The sequence below is a fragment of the Tachypleus tridentatus genome, chromosome 1, assembly GCF_004210375.1.
Source record: "Tachypleus tridentatus isolate NWPU-2018 chromosome 1, ASM421037v1, whole genome shotgun sequence".
Lineage (NCBI taxonomy): Eukaryota > Metazoa > Arthropoda > Merostomata > Xiphosura > Limulidae > Tachypleus > Tachypleus tridentatus.
Window position 1 is genome coordinate 3,783,002 of NC_134825.1, and position 23,478 is coordinate 3,806,479.

Below are 23,478 nucleotides of genomic sequence, written 5' to 3' on the forward strand. Positions count from 1 at the left end.
TAAACTAACATGCAGGCCAATGTTTTCAGCGAAATATTTGTATCTATGTCAGCCACGAAGTATAAGGAAGTTTATTCTTTATGTTAGTGTTGTACAGTTAACATCACTTGTATGCTTAAGTTATACCACAGTGATTAGGCTTGCCAATATGTTAAAGAAGGAATTAAACCCACTTGTTATTGTTGCATATACTGGACATTGAACTGTTTTCTCAAATACTTTAAAATAACCTGTCAGTGAGAGAACAACGTTACAGTAGTGGTGTGAGAAATGTGATTGTTTTGGAGCAAAAAAAAATGAGTTTAAATATGCTTAAACTTGAATTGGAATAATGAATATGGCAAAAGGACAAGGTCTGAAAGATATGTGTTACAATAATGAAATTACTAAAAAAAAGGCCTTGAGAAATGAAACAGTTTGAAGTAAGCACAGGAAAAGACAGAAAATTAAAAGACTGAAAGAATAGAACTGAAAATTAGAAGAAATAAATCGGAAGTTAAAAAATAGACCAGGAAGAATGAGATAAAAATTAAAAGAAGAGAAAGAAAAGGATAGAAAATTAGAAGCACAAAAATTTGAGGGAGAAATAAATGTGAAAAAGATATGAATACGAATCAGAGATGGAAATAGCCTAACGTAATGATATAACCTTTTGGGATAGTATGGGACACATCGGCCCATTTCAGTAGTCCTCTCACTCAATACTAAATTAAAACTAATGTTTTGGGATAGTATCGGACATATTGGTCCATTTCAGTTGTCCTCTCCTCAATACTAAATTAAAACTAATGTTTTGGGATAGTATGGGACACATTGGCCCATTTCAGTAGTCCTCTCACTCAATACTAAATTAAAACTAATGTTTTGGGATAGTATGGGACACATTGGTCCATTTCAGTAGTCCTCTCCTCAATACTAAATTAAAACTAATGTTTTGGGATAGTATGGGACACATTGGTCCATTTCAATAGTCCTCTCCTCAATACTAAATTAAAACTAATGTTTTGAGATAGTATGGGACTCATTGGTTCATTTCAATAGTCCTCTCCTCAATACTAAATTAAAATTAATAAGTTAATTTTAAAGTGTTTTCTTATCGTTCATATATTTATCAAGGTTTCTTTTAAATTCTTTTAAATTTATTGTATTAACATCTGAAGGCAACCTTTTCCAAAGGCCGTTCACTGTTAGAGAAATAAAACAGTCTTATTTGTAAATGACCCATACCTTGTAAAAATGTATATTTGTGTCCTTTAGTCCTACTGTTCTCACTGTTAAGTATGAAAAAATATGATGAATCAACATTGTCAATTCCCTTTACAATTTTAAACACTTCCATCAGATCCCATCTAACGTTTCTTTTCTCAAGTGAAAACAACTTGAGAGATTTTAGATTCTCCTTACGACATCCCTCCATATCAGGCACCATTCTAGTAATCGTCCTCAGAACTCTTTCATTCAGTTCAATGTTTTTCATGACGTGAGGATTCCAGGACTGAATACAATGCTCCAAATATAGTCTAACCTGTGACCTATACAATGAGATTATAACCTATTTGGACTTGTATTCAGTATTTCTGTAGACACAACCAAAAATCCTAATTGTAATCTCAAGATGGTTAGTATGTGTATTAGCACTTTAATTCAAATAAAGTACAGAACAACATTTAGACCTTCTTTAATCATCTTCAGGTTAACCTGAAAAACGTCATTCTGTACTTTATTTTAATTCAAGTGTAATACCCATACCAGCCTTTTTGAGAATACATTTTTATTTGAAGTGGGTTTCCTGTCATTACAAAAAAATCCTATTTACCCTACTCTAGCATGAACACACTGCTTGGATTGCTTAAGAGACTAATCAACTATTACATCAAGATCATTTTCTTTCATAACACTGTTAGGGTCATTCCCATCCAGATTATGCTTATAATTCTAATTATGATAATCCGTCTGCATTATCGTGAAATTATTACAATTCAAGTCCATCTACCTTTTATCTGCACAACTCACCAACTGATATAAATCTTCTTCACAGCTCTCAACAACCAATACCTTAATATCAGCTGCACATTTAAGCAACTTATCGACCATTGTCATTGAATATGCCATTGATGTGAATTAAAAGTAGCAACGATCCTAACACTTAGCCCTGAGGTACCCCACTTGTAACATTAACCCAGTTAACTGAATTCCAATTGTAATAACCCTCTGCTTTCTTCTATCCAGCCATTCTTGTATACAATTTGCTAACTAATCCCCTACACTTATAGAGATAATTGTTTGTGAGCTTTTTACGTGGAACCTTCTCAAATGCTTTCTGAAAATACACATAAACCACATCTACACTCTTTCTATCTACATAACCAATAACCTTTACAAAGAATGCTAAAAGATTTACAAGTCAAGAATTTTCCCTAAGTGAAACCATGTTGACTATCCAGAAAAAATTCTAATTTTTGTTAAATGACTTTGTAAAACATCCTTTATCAGACATTACAACACTTTTGCCACAGCTAATGTAGGACTAATGAGTTTGTAATTACTCGAATGTTTTTATCACCTTCCTTGAAAAGAGGAGTTACATTAGCTAAACACCCAGTCACCTGGTACCTGTCCCCTGTTCAAGATTGAAAACAAGATTGATGAGGCTATTGGATAGTTACAGAAATATTACACCAATAAGATTGAAAACAAGATTGATGAGGCTATTGGATAGTTACAGAAAGATTACACCAATAAGACTGAAAACAAGATTGATGAGGCTATTGGATAGTTACAGAAAGATTACACCAATAAGATTGAAAACAAGATTGATGAGGCTATTGGATAGTTACAGAAAAACAAGATTGATTATTGGATAGTTACAGAAATATTACCAATAAGATTGAAAACAAGATTGATGAGGCTGGATAGTTACAGAAATGACAATGACAGGATTGAATAAGTAGAAAAAAAAATTGACAAAGTCAGAAGCAGTGTACAAAATATAAAAATGAATGAAGTAAGAAAAGACATCAGTGAAATACAAAAACATCAATAAATTATAAACAAATTATTGAAAGAAAAGATTAAAAACCAACCACATTGTTTTCTACATTGACTGGAGTTCTGCAGTTGGTGATGGAACTAGAACCCATTAAGATGCAGATAAACAATTGAAGACATCATCCCAAATTTATTGTATCATTAGATACTGAAACCTCAACTACAAACAATAGTCTAGAAAAATTGAAAGAATTAGATTGACAGTAGATAAAGAGAATGAAGGAAATAAATTACAAAGAAATAGGTGTTTCAAGTGTAGTTTAAAAGGACATATCGTGATGAAATGCAGACAGGTGGTTTTATGGAATAAGATCTCTTCTGAAAAGTTACCAACAATGGATAATTGTTACATTACCAACAATGGATAATTGTTACATTTGAAGGGAATATCATTACTACAGCTGAAATTACAAGGAAGAAACAGCTGTTATCAAGCCAAGAAGAAAATGCCCAGAGGATGTGTTTAAAAACCTCACCTGATCAAAGGAACAACAAAGAACTAGCAGAACAACAGAAAGACAGGAGCTAGTTGTATTAAACTAGCAGAACAACAGAAAGACAGGAGCTAGCTGAATTAATAATGTCTGTCAAAATACTCCTTCTACCCCCAAATGAGAAACAGTGTTTATGTTTTATGTAAAATTGTCCAAGAGTACACGGATTTACTGATGGAAAAGTAATGTAAATAGAAGATGAACATGAAGTTCCAGCAAAGAAAAGTGAAAAATTACTTTTATTGAAGGAAGCATCTCTATAGCTCATGATGCATAGGTAACTGATATTAAAGTTGAGTGCCTATTGGAAACTGACTTCATGTGGAGAAATGGATGTGACTTTAGAATATCTTCACACTATGTGATCAGTAAATCTCAGTGTAATATATGACAGTTGATACACTGGAGATAGAACCTCTTCTGATGTGGAAATCATACTATAAAGGATTGAAATAATCAGACCAAGAGTAATTATCAACAATTCCTTGTCTAGTAAATGTGTTGTTGTCAAACCAAATTCTCTAGCATATCCTGAGGAGTTAGTGGTTGGAAGAACTCTTGTGGATATGTAGGATAAAGATGTTGAACATTACTTTATTCAGGGGAGACATAAATCAGCTTCTTATATAACAAAATGTCACTATGATATCAATGATGATAACAATGAACTTTATGAAGGTAACATGTTATGGCTGAAAGGTTATCTTTGTAAGGGAAGACAAATTCTGAAGTTTAAGTACAATAGAACCTTGACAATAAGGGCATCCTTCCAACTACATCCAAATTCCCTCTGCAGCAAAATGCTCTTAATATAAAAAAGCAAACCACGAAAAGCTGGATTCCATACTGACCATACTAAATTTCTGAATTTTGAGGCCTGTTTATTTTATTTAGTGTATGCATTTAAAACCATTCTTGTTAGTGTGTGTAAGCAGTGTTTTTGTGTATGCTGTAAAAACATTAAATAAATGGAACAAACTGTTTACAACGATAATTCCCCAGAGTAATAAGATTGCACTTATGAATCGTTTATTACAGTATAAGATTTGGAGCTGATTTAATAATCATGGCAAGTTTTATTATTGGTCATCCTTTTGAAATGTTTGTAATTTAGCAGTATACCATACAGACATACAAAGATAATTCTGCACATAGTTATAAAATTCTACACTTTCAGCAAATTTATTCATCAACCAATAAATACTCATTATTCACAAATGTTTTAATTTTAGGTATTTTTATTGAACATAGAAGAATAAATAAAAATACCTCGATAAACAAATATTTTGAGTACATTATTATGAGTAATAGATAAAGTAATAAATACAATTTTCTTAATTACTCTCTAAAACAGGGGTCGGCAACTCCATGACCACTGGTCACATGTGGTCAGCTCGAGTTTAGGAATCAAGTTTTCCATCGTTTATTTTTTATCGCAGATTTGGTAATCAGCAACTGTGGTGCCTTACGTCATCACTAATGTCGCACGCTTCACCACTCACACAGACTCCGCCCATTTCATGACGTCAGTCTGGTTTAGTTGTTTTCTATCAAGTTTTTATATATATTTTGTTGTTATCCTATATTATGGATAAGAGGATACTTCGAAAACGAAAGAATCCAGATGATGGTGAACACTCAGAAAATAAAGACAGTTTAATTGATTCTGGAATTATTGACGAAAAGAAAATGGCGCGTGACTGGAAAAACGAGAAATTTTGTTTGTTTGTTTTTTGAATTTCGTGCAAAGCTACTCAAGGGCTATCTGCACTAACCGTCCCTAATTTAACAGTGGGAAGGCAACTAGTCATCAACACCCACAGCCAACTCTTATACCAACGAATAGTGGGATTGACCGTCGTATTATAACGCTACCACCGCTGAAAGTGCGAGAATGTTTGGTGTGACCGGGATTCGAACCCACGATTCTCGGATTACGAGTCAAACGCCTTAATCCACCTGGCAATGCTGTCTTACCGGGAAAACGAGACTTTAATGAAAGTTGAAATGTTTAGTGATTGAAATAAGTCAGTGTGAATTTTGTGTAACAAAGATTATAGGAATAACGAAGTATAAAATCTTACGCAACACTTTAACAATTTTCAAAAGGAAGTTCACGTAAAATTTCCAGTTGATAGCAAACATCGTATGAATAAAATTAGCTGTCTGAGAGCACAACTTCATGAACAAAAGGGAGGCCAAAAAAGATTTTTATCATCGATAGAACTAGTCACGTTAGCTAGTTATAAAATAGCTTGGATTGTAGCTCAAAAAAGAAATAATATTCTGATGCTGAACTAGTAAAAGAAATATTGATTGTGGTCATTGAAACGCTGTTGGAGAATTATGATTAAAATATAAAAGATGATATTCTTCAAAAAGGTAAATAATTTGCAATTAAGTCGAAGAACAATTGTCTGCAGAATGTTAGAGTTAGCGAAAGACATAGAAAAATCAGTTGTTTGAACAACTAAAAGACTGTTTGTATTTTTATTTAGCACTAGATGAGCCCACGGATGTTAGTGGCACTGCACAGTTGATATTTTGGGTTCGATATGTAACTTCAGATCTTCAAGTGAGGGATGAAATGTTTGGACTTTGTAGATTACGAGATCAAAGATGTGGAGGAAAAACATCTCTGAAACATTTCTTCAAAAATATTCAATCTGGATTTTAAAAAACAGGTTTCTGTCACAACAGACGGCGATCCTATCATGACGGAGGCGAAATTAGGATTTGTTTCTCTTTTGAAGCAGAATTTAATTGAAAATAATGTGAAGTCCACCTTGTCATCTTTCCATTGCATTTTGCATTGGGGAAATTTATGTGTTCAGATGTCTAAAAGTGATAAATTGAAAAATTTGATGGACATTCTTGTAACAATTGTGAATTATATAAGAAGTTGTTGTTGTTTTGAATTAAGCACAAAGCTACACAATAGGCTATCTGTACTCTGCCCACCACGGGTATCGAAACCCGGTTTTTAGCGTTGTAAGTCCGCAGACATATCACTGAGCCATTGGGGGGCATATAAGAAGTGGAAGCTCCCTCATCCCTCGACAGTTTGAGTCTTTGAAGAAAAGCAGTGATTGTACTTTTGATGATCTTACTGATTTTACAAATGTAAGATGGTTAAGATGGATCTGAAATTAAATGCAATTCAAATTATTGAACATAAAAATCTATTGAAAGTGAGATTACGTCTTTTTTTTCTAGTTCACTTGTTTATTTTTGTTTACATACAGAACCCAATACATTTTGCCAACTATTCAAGCATAACTCATTTTCTACAGCTATGCGGAAAGGATTCTAATAGCTCTAACACTATTGGCAACATTGTAGACGGTTGAACGTTCATTTAATATGATGAGTTAAAACGTGGTTGTGATCGACTGTTTCAGTATAACACCCATCACGTTTATATATGATGAGTTAAAACGTGGTTGTGATCGACTGTTTCAGTATAACACCCATCAAGTTTATATATGATGAGTTAAAACGTGGTTGTGATCGACTGTTTCAGTATAACACCCATCAAGTTTATATATGAGTTTTCATGTTGAAAATATCAAATATAAAAATACATTCATCCAGTAAGCCATCAACAAACTTGGAAATGAGAAAACTAAGTTTTTATTTAACAAGAGAACGGTAGCCACCATTGAGTGCAGGATGTGATGCTCTGGCTGGTCATGGCATATGTTTATTGGTACTTTATTTTGTCAGTCATATTAGTATTAGTTCGTAATACATGTTTAAAATAAATTATTCAAATATTTTTCCCCAGGAGCTCCCTCTTCGCCCTATGATGATATGTGACAACTGATCAAGTATCAGTTGAATTCAGTTTTCTGTCAATGGACAATTTTAAATTTCATTATGTTTCTCTAAAAAATGTAGCTAGTGTAGTACTATATGTGGTTATTTATTCATTAGTAATGGTGTTTGTAATCAATATTATGGAATAAAAAAGGCCAAAGTTCAACCATGTAAAAATAAATTTTAAAAAATTTTGTTTAAGCACAAGATCCAGTGCAACAACATAAATCACATCTGTGTAATCCAAAATCACCTCAGATTAACAGCATAAATCACATCTGTGTAATCCAAAATCACCTCAGATTAACAGCATAAATCACATCTGTGTAATCCAAAATCACCTCAGATTAACAGCATAAATCACATCTGTGTAATCCAAAATCACCTCAGATTAACAGCATAAATCACATCTGTGTAATCCAAAAATCACCTCAGATTAACAGCATAAATCACATCTGTGTAATCCAAAATCACCTCAGATTAACAGCATAAATCACATGTGTAATCCAAAATCACCTCAGATTAACAGCATAAATCACATCTGTGTAATCGAAAATCACCTCAGATTAACAGAATAAATCACATCTGTGTAATCCAAAATCACCTCAGATTAACAGCATAAATCACATCTGTGTAATCCAAAATCACCTCAGATTAACAGCATAAATCACATCTGTGTAATCCAAAAATCACCTCAGATTAACAGCATAAATCACATCTGTGTAATCCAAAATCACCTCAGATTAACAGCATAAATCACATGTGTGTAATCCAAAATCACCTCAGATTTGTAGATGTCTTCATGTGACAGTAGAACCTAAAAGTAGTGATGTTACACATGGTTTTGATCAAACATTTAGTAATATGTGAAGGGTTTTATTTTCATGTAGGTAGTTTTGTGATAGTATTTACCTGGATATTAGTGTATTATTACATAGTGACATAAAATACACAAAAAGGCTTTATTATGGTTCTTTCTTTTATATTTATTAATACAGTTAAATCTCTCCATAATTTATCTACTGAGTATATTGTACAGTAGAGCTTTGTAGTTTTTAATGTTGAGTTCTCAACTAATTTTAAATAGAGTTTACAGATTTGTGTGGACAAAGTGTGTGAAACATACATAAAAAAGTAAAGAGTTGAAGATAAAAAGAATGATTCCAATTGATTATCTTTATTTGTAAGATCCATAAAGAGTAAAAACGAAAGTTTAAGGAAATATAACAGGCTTATATTTGGCACTATAATACAACTTGTATCCTTTTTTGGCATATTTATAATAAAATCCTTAATTTTAAACAAATAAAAGGCTGTATTTCATGGATGTAAAATAGAACTTACTATAAGGTAATTAAAATAAATTCATGAGGATAAAAATTAATGTATATATAAAAACTGCAATAAGGGTGTGTGGCCTGGTAATATTACTACTTGTGGCTTAACATTTACTGAGACCAGCACTGGCAATAAAACTATATTGCTACCTATAATAAAAATACAAAAAGTACATAAATGAACAGATATGTAACAAGACTGGATGAAGCAATTTGTAAAATATATAATTGTGAAGTATTTCAACTAAGCCTAAAAAGATACCATACACTATTTGTTTCATGAAGAACACAAAAGTATATTTTATGTATGTGAAACAGGATTACGTGAAATACTTAATAATTCCATGGGGATACAATTCACTTGATGATATAAAATAGTAAGAAATATTTCATACATTACTTCAATACAAAACGTTTGGCTACATGCTACTAACTACATTATATTTATGTATCTCAAGCACACAGCATATTACTGGAATTGAAAATATAATATTTTTCTTTTTCAGTCACTTACAGTAGAAATATCTTGTGCACAAAATTATTGATATAGTACATAACTATTAGAATTTTAATTTCAAACAATACAAATTTTATATCCAAATCAAATTATATCTTGTATTTTAGTCTTAACAATTATAAAATTACTTAAGTCATATATATTATGTACGAGTAATATATTCAGATTAGATAATCAACAGTACCATTTAAAATGTGAATTTAATGAAAATAACAATACAGTTTCACAATTACAATAATGATTAATTTTACAACTACTAAACAATGCACTCTCATTACAACAACACTGGCAAAAAAAGAATAGGTAATGAATTTTAGTGCGAGATGAGTGATATATCCATTTAAACATTCTGTTTATATTTTATGTTATGAATTGTTTCAAGACTTTTAGCTGAAACTTCTTATACATGGGTGTATAAATAACACAGTTACTTTCTTTTGAAATAGCGTTTGAAAGTTAAACTGTTATTTAGGTATGCAAATATAAATTAAAATTTGTCACCAAAGCAAATTTTCTCTGTAAAAAAAATAGTGTTCTTCTACATAAACTCATTTCAAACAAAAGCATGGTCAAAGGTCATGGTTAATGACGAATGTCACTCACTGAGTAATTCCAAACGTTGATCTTCAAGATACCTACTGACTTTCATTTATATTATATCTAAAGAAAAAAAATGGTAACTACTTGTATTTTTACTGTTTTACGTACTGTTGTTCATAGTTTTAGGTGCAGTCGCTCTGACATTTTCTACCAAACTGACAACAGCAGAAGCAGGATTACTGGGATGAATTTCAGCAAACACGTGACATTGGTTGTCAATGTGACTGGGTGGTTTTTTTGCCACAAATCCAAAGCAACGCCTACAAAAACATCATAAAATATTGATTAGAAAAGAAAACCTGAAAATGTTTCAGTGACTCCCAAACAAAAAACATAATAATAATTGAACTTATAACATGATGGAACGTATTTATACACTGCTTGTGTTTAACTAATTTCATTTAATGTGTTAGGACAGACATACAGTTTTTAATATAATATTACCTACAAAACTGTATTCATTTATTAACTAAACAATAATTTCTTTTATTTTATATCAAGTATCTTAATTATATATTTAAAAATGGCTGGTATGGATGGGGAAAGCACTAGTACAGGAGTGAACAACATTTTGTCCTGAGCCCCCCGCTAGTACAGCAGTATGTCTCTGGATTTACAACGCTAAAATCAGGGGTTCGATTCCCCTCGGTGGGCTGAGCAGATAGCCCAATGTGGCTTTGCTATAAGAAAAACACACACATTTTGTCCTGACAATGACTGAAAAATGTCGAAACGTTGTTCACTCCTCTACTAGTGATTATCTATACCAGCTGTTTTTAAATATATAATTTTCTCTACAAGTGGGTTCTTTTCATCATGGATTAAGTACCTTAATTGTTTTTAATGTAAGATATTAACTATATTGTCATTACATATATTCGAAAGATAGTGGGAAAATTAGTGCAAATATTTGTGAAACAGTTTGTATGATGTTAAATGTTTATCACAATTAATTTTAGTATTATTATGTTTGTTAATAAAAGTACAAACAAGCTAAAGGAGAGGGATGAACATTGATGCCATATTAATATGTAACCACATTCATCCTCGTAAAATCTACGTCTTTTAAACTTAAAACTACGTGTTGTGGTCTCTCTTTTATGTAATGTACCTGGAGTAGCTCGTTTCAATGACCACCAGTAACCGGCCATCATGTTGATGTTCCACCTTCTCTGAGACCTCCCTTCCATTTCTCTGAAGTCTTGATGAAATCTTTTCCCTTGCTTTCAGGGAAATAGTCAATACATGAATGCAGGAAATTAACTATCAAGGTGATATTACAACCCAACTCTTTGAATTTATCAAACATGTTATTTTAATAATTTGAGTCCATGTTATTAAAGGCAATTTAGGCTTATTTTTCAATTTTCCTCATTGTCCTTTCGAAATGTTCATCTGCAATTTCCTTATATGAAGTCCAACAAAAGTTTCTTCTTTAAGTTTCACTTCTGAAAGAGCTGGGAATTGACCACATAGTTACTTGAAACAGTCACCATCTTTGTCTAAGGCTTTTACAAACTGCTTAATCAAGCCTAGTGTCATGTTAAGTGGAGGTAATACAACTTTCTTTGTGACAACCAAACTTTCACATTCAATGTTTTTCAATCCTGGTATCAGGCTGATTCTGTACCATTGCTTCTTTACCAATTGATGATTTCATGCTCTGTTCTTCATTCACATAAAGAACATGGAAACTTTGTATAACCAGACTGTTGACCTAATAACATACAAAGGACTTTTAGGTCTCCAGTAGCCAATTATATTATTTGCATTTTACCTTATAAGAGAGAGTTTGAGATTTTCATACATTTCCTTCAAGTGAACCAAATAAACAATAGGAAGAGATGTATTTATGTTACCATTGTGAAGAAGAAAACCCTTCAGATTTCTTTTAATATAATGAACACTCACAACTCACTTAGTTCATAGACAGAGGCTCTTATTAATAATTCAGCAATACTGTTGTAATAAAAATGTGAACCTTCTTGTAAAAGATGTGGTATAAACACTTTCTCATGATTTCTGTATCTGTAAAATAATGTATTTAGAGAAAATAAATAGGTTCTTAGCCCTAAGTCTGGACCCTTTCTAAATAATCCTTTGGAAGGGCCAAATCACTCACCAAATCATTAAATTTGCCTTGTGCAAAAATCACCACATGTTTTAGGTTATAAACAATGTCCATCATCATTTCTATTGACATCAGATTCAGAATTAGATGCAACTGTAACAAGAGTATCTGGTGGAGTAAGTATAGATACATGAGTAGATTAAACATTCAGATAATAAATTTATGTTTTATTTTGAGTGTTATACCTTGCACGAGCAAAAATAGCAGTCATCTCAGTGGTTTACAGACTCACATCAGACCACTAGAATTCCAAAAGACAACTTTTACCTTTAGTCGATTATCTCAACTCATAGATACAAACAATGCAAACTTATGTGGAGCAAATGATTTGTTTTGATTCCCAAGTTTTTTCCAAAATATGCATAATACACTTGTTTGACGAATTTCGTACTGTATTTCCTTTGTTTCTTCACAACGAATCTTCCACAAATATAACAAAATATGTTTGGATCATTTATGCAATCTCTTGTTGCCATAGTGGTGAATAAATAACATTGAAAAGAAAAAAAAATGTCAAAGTTCATGCACAAACAAATACTATCAAGACATGACATTTCATGTGGCCTGTTAACCGTTTATATACTAACAGAGAGTTTCTCGTGGGTTCTAGAATGACTGATAAGGCTCTTATGTCGTAATTGGTTGAAAGAAATCTATAGCCAGAGGTTGTCATCATTTTGAGTACAAGAACATGTGAGCCGATTTAAATGAAAATTATCCACTTGTGTAAAAGTACATGTGAAGTTTTCTGAAAAATCTTTACATGATGGAGAAAAACGTATTTCAATTTTAGATTCAGCATACAGGAGTTACTGCAGAACATGTAAAATATCAAGACAATCAAAAAATCGCAGGCCTGTGTAATTGGTAGCAGAGCATGCTCAAGGCAACCATTACAATAATCCACTGTCTTTAGGTCCAGATATATCTTACGAGATCAGAAATAAAATATATAAGTATGGAGGCTGATGATGGAAACAGGCTTTGGAAGTTACTTTATCACTAAACAGCCAGATGAAAAATGAAGGCACTTGAAATTAATGTAACCAATTTGACTTCAGGAGCTAGAATGGATGTTTTGGCTGATTAACTGTTTATTAAAGTAGATGTAGATTTAGTCCATACAACATATTCAAAATTAAATTTGCAAATAAACTCCAAGACTTGCCGATGTCATAATTTTCCATTTAAAGAAACATCCATAAACGAGGTATAGAAAAAAATATAAAATGGAACTTCTGGATGTTTTTTTTATCATTCAAAGTTTTGGACGGTGCATGTGTGACAAAAGAGTCAGGAAACTCGTGCTGACAACAACATCAGAATTAATATAATGTTCGATAAAGTACACACTGAAGATAATTTTTTTCAGATAATCATGTGGCAAGTGAAACTACTTCAACCATCAAGACAGAAGGCATAATGATAAAAGAAGCAGCAGCTTATGTGACAGAGTTCACTGAAGTTCACTTCAGACTCTAACAAATAATATAAGTTTCAGCAAAGCCATACATCTCCGACAACAGAGGACTTAACAGAACATCTAGGGAAACTGACCCATTGGATAAATATGCTAGAAAAACAAAGTGTATTACCTGTCAGTGGGTGGTTCATTGTGTCAAGGACTGTCCACAAAACTGAACAGGCTGTCTGTGTGGCTGACGTAATGAAGTACTTATGACAAAGGCATTTGGCTGTGTGCTTTAACTGATACTGCATGTACAAGAATGGTATGTGCAGAAAAGTGGTTAAAAACCACATTGATGGTTTACAAAACAAACACTAGGTTATTATTGTTAATGCAGTCAATGACAAATCTCTCATGTTTGGAGATGGTACAAAAGTAGTGTCACACATATTTGTCAATTTACCTGCTAAAATAGTAGTGAAAACTGTAAGATCAACACAGGAGTAGTGAATCTAGACATTCCTTTATTACTTAGTAACATATCTCGTAGAGAACACAGGCAAATCTATACATTAGTAATGAGGATGATGAAATGTTCAGTAACCATATGAAATTAAAATTTACGTAATTTGATACAGAAAACAGGCTTTAGGAGGATGAAATGTTCAGCAACCATATGAAATTAAAATTTACGTAATTTGAACAGAGAACAGGCTTGAGGAGGATGAAATGTTCAGTAACCATATGAAACTGAAATTCACGTAATTTGATACAGAAAACAGGCTTGAGGAGGATGAAATGTTCAGTAACCATATGAAATTGAAATTCACGTAATTTTATACAGAGAACAGGCTTGAGGAGGATGAAATGTTCAGTAACCATATGAAATTGAAATTCATGTAATGTTATACAGAGAACAGGCTTGAGGAGGATGAAATGTTCAGTAACCATATTAAATTGAAATTCATGCACTTTGATACAGAGAACAGGCTAGTAACCATATGAAATTGAAATTCACATAATTTGATACAGAGAACAGGCTAAAATATTGGTTGCTAGTGAAAACAAATTTGATAATAACGAAACATAAGTACCATAATCATAACTTTTGGTTACAAACTACAACATAGGAGAAGATAATAAGTAAATAATGATCTTCATTGTCAGTTTGGATATGTATCAGTAGAACATCTAAAAAATTACCAGAAAATGTTGGCACGAAGAATGTGGAAGTTTTCAACCACTGAAAAATATTGTGAAAAACTATGAGATAAATATAAGAAACAGCTTCCTAAACCAGAAGAAACGTTTCCCATGGGAAGGAAATTATGGTATTTACACATAATTTATGAGTTTAGAAGATTTTTGTGTTGGTGCAATAATGAAAAGTAAATTGTCATCTGTTTTCATATAAAACTTCATACAGTACTGGTATTTATGATGTTCCTGAAAGGCTATATAGTGGTAATGAAGACAAGTTTAAGGATATGTGTGGAAACTTTGACACTACATTTAGAAAAACAACCACACACAACCTGGGAACAATGGACTGCTCAAACATCACAATCAGACACTCACAGATATCATAAGGAAATTAAAACACCAAACAACTATGATTGCAACATTATGTTGGATCATAGCAGCTAAGAATAGTCTGTTCCACATTCATGAATACAATGCCTTCCAGTTACTCTACAGCAGAAATCCTAATCTCTCTTCCATAATTCCCAATAAACCTCCTGTAACAGAAAGCTCTACAATAAACAAAGTTGTAGCCAAAAGCATTAATTCCCAGTATACACCTTGATGTGCATTCATGAAGGTGGAATGTTCTGAAACAGTGAAAAGGGCCATAAGAGAACAGACACCTCTGACAACAAAAATATGTGCTACAGATGACAGAGTTTATTATAAACGTCCAGACAGTCCAGAGTGTAAGCAGCTAGCTGCAGTTATTGGACAGGATGGTGTAATGATATTTGTCTATTAGTGTCAACTGGAGAGAGTAATCCAAACAGATAACAGTTCAAAGACAACAATCCAACCTTAATTGAACAAGTGGTTATCAAAGCAGAACAAAGTAATGAATCAGATAATATTGAAAAGGATTATATTTTCCTTTTGGAATTAAACACAAAGCTACACAGTGGGATATCTATGCTCTACCCACCACACGTATCAAAACCCAGTTTCTAGCAGTGTAAGCCCACAGACACACCGCTGTGCCACTGGGATGCACTGAAAAAGAGTCAGCAGATGATAAAGCTGACATAAGAGTAAAAATTAACTAGCTTCATACATTCAAGTCAAAGAGCACCTAACAGAAATACGGATGAATTAAATATTAATCTTTGAAATATTGTGAAGCATATACACCAATAAAATGGTCAGCAGCTGATTATTAAGGTCCTAAGTGCTACAGACAAGTCCAAAGAAAAATTGGTACAATTTAGAATACACTGGATCAAAGCAGTCAGGAAAAAAAAAAAGTTTATCTCCCTAGTCCATTGTCGTTTTAAATATTTGTTGCATTGTCTACTGAACCTTTTAATTCTGAGAAGTTCACAGTTTACTAAAAAGTAGGGAATGATTTCACATCCTCCTGAGAAGAGTGAGATGGCAACACATTCCATTTCAAATACTGTCTAAGATGAATTTCATAGATTTATAATAACATATCATATACATTTATATGTAGAGAATCACATTATTATATTATAATTTTATTACACTTTACATTAACGCATATGCCTATACTTATGAAATGTGTGATAATTTTCATACTAACCTAGAGCTGAGTGATAATAACCCAGTATCAGTCTGTTTTGTCCAGCAACGATTATCTGGATCAAATCCACAGTAGCTGATGTTCAGCAAAGGGTAATGACGTCGGAAAAACAACCTGTACAAAGATTAGAAAGAAGTCATTTTATAACTTGATAATGTGTTTAGAACATTTAATAGTTATTGTATTGTTATTAGTACATTTTATGATCATCTGATATAATTTATTCAATGTTTTTTTTTTCATTCATGACCCCCGTTCTACAATCTAGTATTAAATTAAAAAATTGTATTTTTACTTGCACTAGCTGATTAACAATTACAATAAAACTAATAACATAAAAATAATCATGAAAGTCTAGACAGGTTCAGTAGCACAAATTATAAATCACATGAAACTAACAAACTGCTGGACTGATTGTCATCAAACCTAGCATGTACACTTAAGATCCCCTGGGGTATGAGATATAGGGGTTGGAATTCAGATCTGAACACCCTATGTCACCTGACAGCAGCCCTTGTGTGTTCTCCATGTACTGTGTCAATTTATAACTGGCAGACTACTGGAACATTTTTAAGGCACCACACCTACCATATAACCATATACCCTTAAGGCCTCACAGATTCACCCCTCAACCTCACTCATGGTAGCCTCTGTATCAGTAAGAATTTTAAACTAAATTTAGAAAAATAACAATTAAACAAACAAACTATAAAGTTAATGAGATGCAGAATATTTTTGGAGATATATAGCTAAAGCGAGGATAATAATTTATTTTATTTCATTATAAAATGTGCTTTCAGTTTGTGATTTATAATTAATTTTTTTGTTTGTGTGAAATAAATAGTTTTCAAGGAAACACAGTACTATTTCCAAGGTTCAAAATATTTGTCTTTTCAGCCCACTTACTTGCGATTACTGTCTGTTAGCGTGATTCCCTTTGCCGATACTCGAAAGTGTACCACAGTTAAAGCTGCCAGGTGTTTGCCTGCTAATATCTCAGATAAAGCCTTCCGGACTGCTTGGGGTCCTGTTAGAGTCTCCATATCCACAGAATTTAAGTATAAAACATTACCACCACCTAATGAGATATCACAGTTGTAAGTTTGGTTAAACCTAATTAATAACAAATGGACAAAAACAACTTACCTATATAGGTCAGAACTAAATATAAACCCAGTAATCAATACAGCTAATTTAATATACTTACAATAATTGTAAGTCATTGATTAACCATTTGTTTAAGCTCACTATTAGTAATGTGTTGAGCTTTAATCCAAAAATTACCTCACATGATTTGGCCAGTTTAGGAGATTTAGGTTAGTCTTAGATCCATACACTATGCTAACAACGAAAAGTAATCTTCATAATAAAAAAAATAGTGAAATATAATAAATAATTGAACCTATGCTTTTACAGAAAGTACCATTAGAGAAAAACTTTAAAATATAAGCCTGTAGCCAGCATGTTTAACCAAAATTCCATCAGCTATTAAAGGTTACTCACACTAATATCGAACTGAAATACGTTTTGTCATTCAATCATGATCTATAATTTTCCTAGCTACTAATACTAATAATGTGACTTACTTAGTACTGAGAATAACATAGTTTAAAGACTGTTCTCTACTGAAAATACCCAGCACAAATGTTTTTGGAAACCTTGGCACATAAAATGGATTCTCCAAATTAGTTCCATATTTCTATTTTCTTAACTGTTGATAAAATGTAATGCATCTATATAACTATATGTTAACAGCTTATGTCAGTGAAACATCTGCATCATTTTGAGGCATATGACACACATTGCCATGTCATATGAAACGAAGATATGCACATTACTGAGTGCTTAAGAGAAGTTACATAACAATGATTGACCAAGAAAGGAAATGTATATGTTAAGTATAAACTGTAACATGAAACAACTGTTCATCTTATCTACATAAGCAGAAACATTATCACTAGAGAGAAAGCTTTGTTAAGAGCAAGAAATAAGTTTTATAAAAATGGAAATAAACGACCAGTAGCAGAACTTTGATCAGAAAGAAACTGAGGAGAAATACATGCAAATAAGTGGCAAACTTACAGCTCTTGACAACAGTCAAATAAATATAGTTTTGGTTTTGGTTTAATAAAAACATTGGAGTTGACCAATATCGGGCTGGACAAAAACTAAATAACTAATAATAAAGGAGGAGAAGTGAAGAGTTACAATATAGCTTATGATGAACTACAAGAAATTGTAGGTTTTAAATATTTAGTACATAGATTAGAACAGAAATATAATAAATACTCAACACATTTCTGACATGGATTGATTTATCAGAGAGAGAAGCCAGTCAGAGTATTTGGGCATAAGCTACAGAATTAGATAACAGACTGTGCAAACCTTATAGGGATCTGAACAATACAGGTTACTTTAAATTCTGATTATATGTCAGGTCTAGTAATGTATCCAAAATAAATGTAAACAAAGCAAGCAACCTGGTGTGAGTTTAGTATATACAAGAGAGGAGGTACACAAAAATCAGATCTACATGCTGCAGCTCTCTACTGTAAATATGGTGAGCAGTAACAGAAACAATGAAGCCAACTGTTAAAACAAGCAGAACAAACTCAGTGTCAAAAAAATCTATTTTCTGAAACAGAAATGAAACAACCAGGTATCATGTTTTAAATGTCAAATTAAAGAAACTATAGATTTCTGCAATTAGCAGAGAATGCAAAAGCCACAAAAAGGGATTTCAGAAGGAAAGTTCACTAGGAACAACAGTAGCTCCACACCTGCTGTATAATCAGAAGGAAAGTTCCATAGGAACAACAGTAGCTCCACACCTGCTGTAGAATCAGAAGAAAAGTTCCCTAGGAACAACAGTAGCTCTACACCTGCTGCATAATCAGAAGGAACGTTCCCTAGGAACAACAGTAGCTCTACACCTGTTGTATAATCAGAAGGAAAGTTCCCTAGGAACAACAGTAGCTCCACAGAAGGAAAGTTCCTGCTGTCTAGAATCAGAAGGAAAGTTCCCTAGGAACAACAGTAGCTCTACACCTGCTGTATAATCAGAAGGAAAGTTCCCTAGGAACAACAGTAGCTCCACACCTGCTGTATAATCAGAAGGAAAGTTCCCTAGGAACAACAGTAGCTCCACACCTGCTGTATAATCAGAAGGAAAGTTCCCTAGGAACAACAGTAGCTCCACACCTGCTGTATAATCAAAAGGAAAGTTCCCTAGGAACAACAGTAGCTCCACACCTGCTGTAGAATCAGAAGGAAAGTTCCCTAGGAACAACAGTAGCTCTTCACCTGCTGTATAATCAGAATTTATAATTAGTTGACATAGGTGCTCAGTCGTCTCTGCTAAGTGAATAAAAATACAAATTGTTAAGTAATGTTTGGAAGGAAGTTTATAAAAGTGAGTTAACTCATATAATAATCATCCTGTTAAGATGTTAGGTAAATATAGTGCTTAGGTGAAAATAGGAGGCTTGAGATAGAAGAATATTTTATACCTATAATGAGATACATTTAGAAACAGATGATATTACAGGCCAGGATTTATTAAAGGCTTACAAAACTGAAATATCGCTTGCTGGCAGTAAAATGAAATTAAACACGTGTTATATATAGTCCAGTGTTTTTACCTTCTACAAGTATCTATTACAATAAATGCTACATATATTAAAGCAGTACCTTCTACAAGTTCTATGAAATATTAAAGCAGTGTTTTTACCTTCTACAAGTATCTATTACAATAAATGTTATATATATTAAAGCAGTGTTTTTATCTTCTACAAGTATCTATTACAATAAATGCTACATATATTAAAGCAGTGTTTTTACCTTCTACCTTTGTTGAACTTGTTATAAAGTTGGAATCACATTCAGAAATTTGTTCTGTATGAAAAAAAAAAAAATTTATATACATTTATATCTTAATATTATATACAACACAGAAATTTAATTATAATGTTTGAACAGTATAATACTAAAATGAAGACAAAACAGAGAAATAGAACAAATATATCACAGTGTAGAAAGCACATGGCTACTGTTTTAAAAAATTTCACACTTTAAAAAGTATGTAGAAAGTTCCATATTTTTTCTATCTGAAAAAAACAAGAATAATTATAGCAAAGCCTGGAATGTAGCTGTGAAAGTCACTCTATTGCTAAAATCTTTAAGTCTGATCCTTCATCAAATTTTAGTAATTAAATATTTATTAACTATCTAAAAGAAAACATTTGTTACTTCTAGAAATAGGAACACAGAGTGTTGGCATATTTCTTTTTTAAAAAGTTGCAAACACTATTATACTAAAGTTTTGTGATTATTTTGATGACACTTTGTTAACTTACCAATACACACAAAATCTGACCTGGTCATTCTCAACTTGTGTTGTTAAACTTAATACCATTACATATACATTAATTAAAAGATGACCACATATCAAACAGTCAAATGAGACAATTTAGTAGTTAGATTATAAACCAAAGATTACATCCACTGGGAGACAGCACTGCTGTACTTGTTTAAAATGAAACGTGCATAAGAGAAAACTTATAGGATTTTGGACGAAGACCTTCCCTTGTTGTGATGTAAAATCTAGAAGCCAAACAAATTATTAGTAGTAACAGTGTAATGTTCTAAGATCAAATATATAATTTGTGGACACTTCCTATATTTATAATAAGATACAATTGAGTATGTTGTAAATTGTATCAAATTTCTGAATTAATTCAGTTACTATAAAGCAATATATCCTTTCTCTTTATTGATCCTTATATAAAATGTAAACCACAAAATAACCATTCAAAACATGACTGGTTATTCATTTATTTTTGTTTATTGAGTGTATACCTGATCTACTAAGTCCCTAATTATTCTTATCCATGATTGTGCTTTTTACAATTTATTAGTAATGACTCTTGAAGTCTCCATCTCACAGTTGACTAATAGATTTGACTTACCTAATTCAGGAAGAACAAGACGACATGGTAGAGACATAGGTGTGACGGAGTATTGGTAAACCAAAGCCGGTAAAGTTCCTGAGGAAAATGAAGACATATGTACATCATACTTGTCAGTAAAACATCATATTGTGATAATATTATAGTAATTTAAAATATCAGTTAGCTAAATGTGATAATTTAGTGACAAGCCATGGAGTTAGATTATCATCCCAAGATAACAACCACCAGGAGACAGCACTGTTGCACATTTAAAATTATAATCATGCAAGATAAATCAAAAGGAATTTCCAAACAGATCTTTTCTTGTTTTGACAGAAAAATTAAATTCATTATCAAGTTTCCACAGTAAAATTAATATATTATTATGTCCTCGATTAGAGGAAAACTGGAAACCATTAAGCTGTAATATATTCTATATATGTAAAAATGGCTGGTATGGGAAGAGAAAGCTCTATACAGAGGAATGAACAATGTTTCGGCCTTCTTTGGTCATTGTCAGGTTCACCGAAGAAGGTCAAAATGTTGTTTGTTCCTCTGCATAGAGCTTTCTCTACCCATACCAGTCGTTTTTATATGTATATTTTTCTCTACAAGTGGGTTTTCTCATCATCATGGATTGTAATATATTCTATTTTATAATAAAGTAAAAAAATAAATTTGAAGAAATAGTTAAAAACAAGTTATAAAACTTACGTATAAAACCATTTTCTCATGTACAACTGTTGGTAAATTAAGTTGAGTGTTTAAAAATATTTTTTGGTTGATGATGTGTGGTTTTAAGGTTGTAGTTATAAAGGTCAAGAAAAAAATGTAATATTCAAATCTAACAAATGTGTATTACAACTGTTTCTTACACATACTTTTATTTGCACATTTACTATTTTTAAGTTCTGTTTTAAGTTGAAAGTCTAGTATTTTAATGGTTTATTTATAAAGTGCAATAATTTTGACTGTTTTAAAACTGAAATGATTACAAGTTGATATAAGTCCGGCACACCTTTGGTTTGTACAGAACCTTTTAAACATGTCTTTGTTTTGATAAGTCATAAGTTCCATTATTTTGTTGAAGATTGGACACCTTTGCTGTCTTTTGTTAAAAAATAATTTTGTTTGACTAAGTTTTGTGTAGTGCGACTATGTTAAAAACTCTAACATCCTTTTTATTTTACTTTTGGTTCACTTACAACATGCTTTTACTTTGACCAGTTTTCAAAAGCTGTTGTCAGAAGTACAAAATATTCCTAGTAAACTTTCAGCCAGTAATATAATATTTTTACCTTACTAATATAAATATGGTTGGAATAAAATAAAAACATTTGAAACATAATCTATACCATTATATTTTGCTTTAGTGATTGAATAAACACTACAGCTGCTTATTTGATATTAATGTTTCTTTGTTCGTTTTCTGAATTTTGTACAAAGGCACATGAGGGCTACCTGAGCTAGCCATCCCTAATTTAACAGCGTAAAACTAGAGGGAAGGCAGCTAGTCATCACCACCCACCACAAACTCTTGGGCTATTCTTTTACCAATGAATAGTGGGATTGACCATCACCTTATAATGCCTCAATGGCTGAAAATGTAAGCATATTTAGTGTAACTGAAATTTGAACCCGTGACCCTCAGATTGCAAGTCAAATGCCCTGAGCACCTGGCCATGTTGGGCTACTTGTTTAAAACAAACTCAGTTGAATAGGTAATTTCTTTCATCATATGTAATACTGATTTTTGTAGCCTGTTCTAAAATATATTAAACAAAAATTCAACTTTTGCAATAATGTCTAATGGTTATATTAATAATAACACAAATACAGATGTATTTCTTTTTTCAAATTTCAAAAGAATAATATTTTTATCCTTATTGTAAACAATGTTAAAATTAGAACAAAGGTATAGCAATTTCTTCATGAAGAATGTCTTACACAACTAATATGACTTTAATACACATGAACAATTTACAAGGTGGACAGCTAGAAGTATTAAATAAACTGGAACCTTTAAGAACTTGGCATAATGAATAAGCTGTGACATGGTTTGGGAAAGACCGCAGTAATAATAAAACTGAAATAAATAAGTAACAACAATGGTGAATAGGATAATTAATCAACAAAAACCAATGTACCTAAACTAATGAAAAAACGTCCAACCATATAAAGAACTGTTAGAGAGCTTGTATTACCTAAAGGGAGATAATAAATACACTCACCAAAAACTGGATCATGTGGACATCCTTTGAGTCTAACTCCCTTTGGTGTACTTTCTATTAGAAAGTGCCTTATCATTTCACTGCGTTCAGGATCTGCTGGAAAACCACTACATATTAACTGTAAGATAACTTTAGGATATAATGAAGTTTTAGAAA

The 23,478-nt window shown here is 32.1% G+C and overlaps 1 protein-coding gene across 7 annotated transcripts in view; it reads right to left on the bottom strand.

Moving 5' to 3' along the window:
* Positions 1–8,522: 8,522 nt before the first annotated feature.
* Positions 8,523–23,478, bottom strand: part of LOC143232723 (tensin-3-like) — a 262,075-nt gene continuing 247,119 nt past the window's right edge. For 6 of the 7 annotated variants that reach the window (XM_076468510.1, XM_076468735.1, XM_076468662.1 and 3 more), the window contains 6 exons: positions 23,323–23,418; positions 21,110–21,187; positions 19,983–20,036; positions 17,049–17,220; positions 16,143–16,256; positions 8,523–10,075 (listed from right to left, as the gene is read on the bottom strand). In XM_076468510.1, the coding sequence (XP_076324625.1) occupies positions 9,916–10,075; positions 16,143–16,256; positions 17,049–17,220; positions 19,983–20,036; positions 21,110–21,187; positions 23,323–23,418 (674 nt within the window). In that variant the 3' untranslated portion in view covers positions 8,523–9,915. The remainder of the gene's footprint in view (positions 10,076–16,142; positions 16,257–17,048; positions 17,221–19,982; positions 20,037–21,109; positions 21,188–23,322; positions 23,419–23,478) is intronic. The other variant, XM_076468585.1, reaches the window with a different exon arrangement.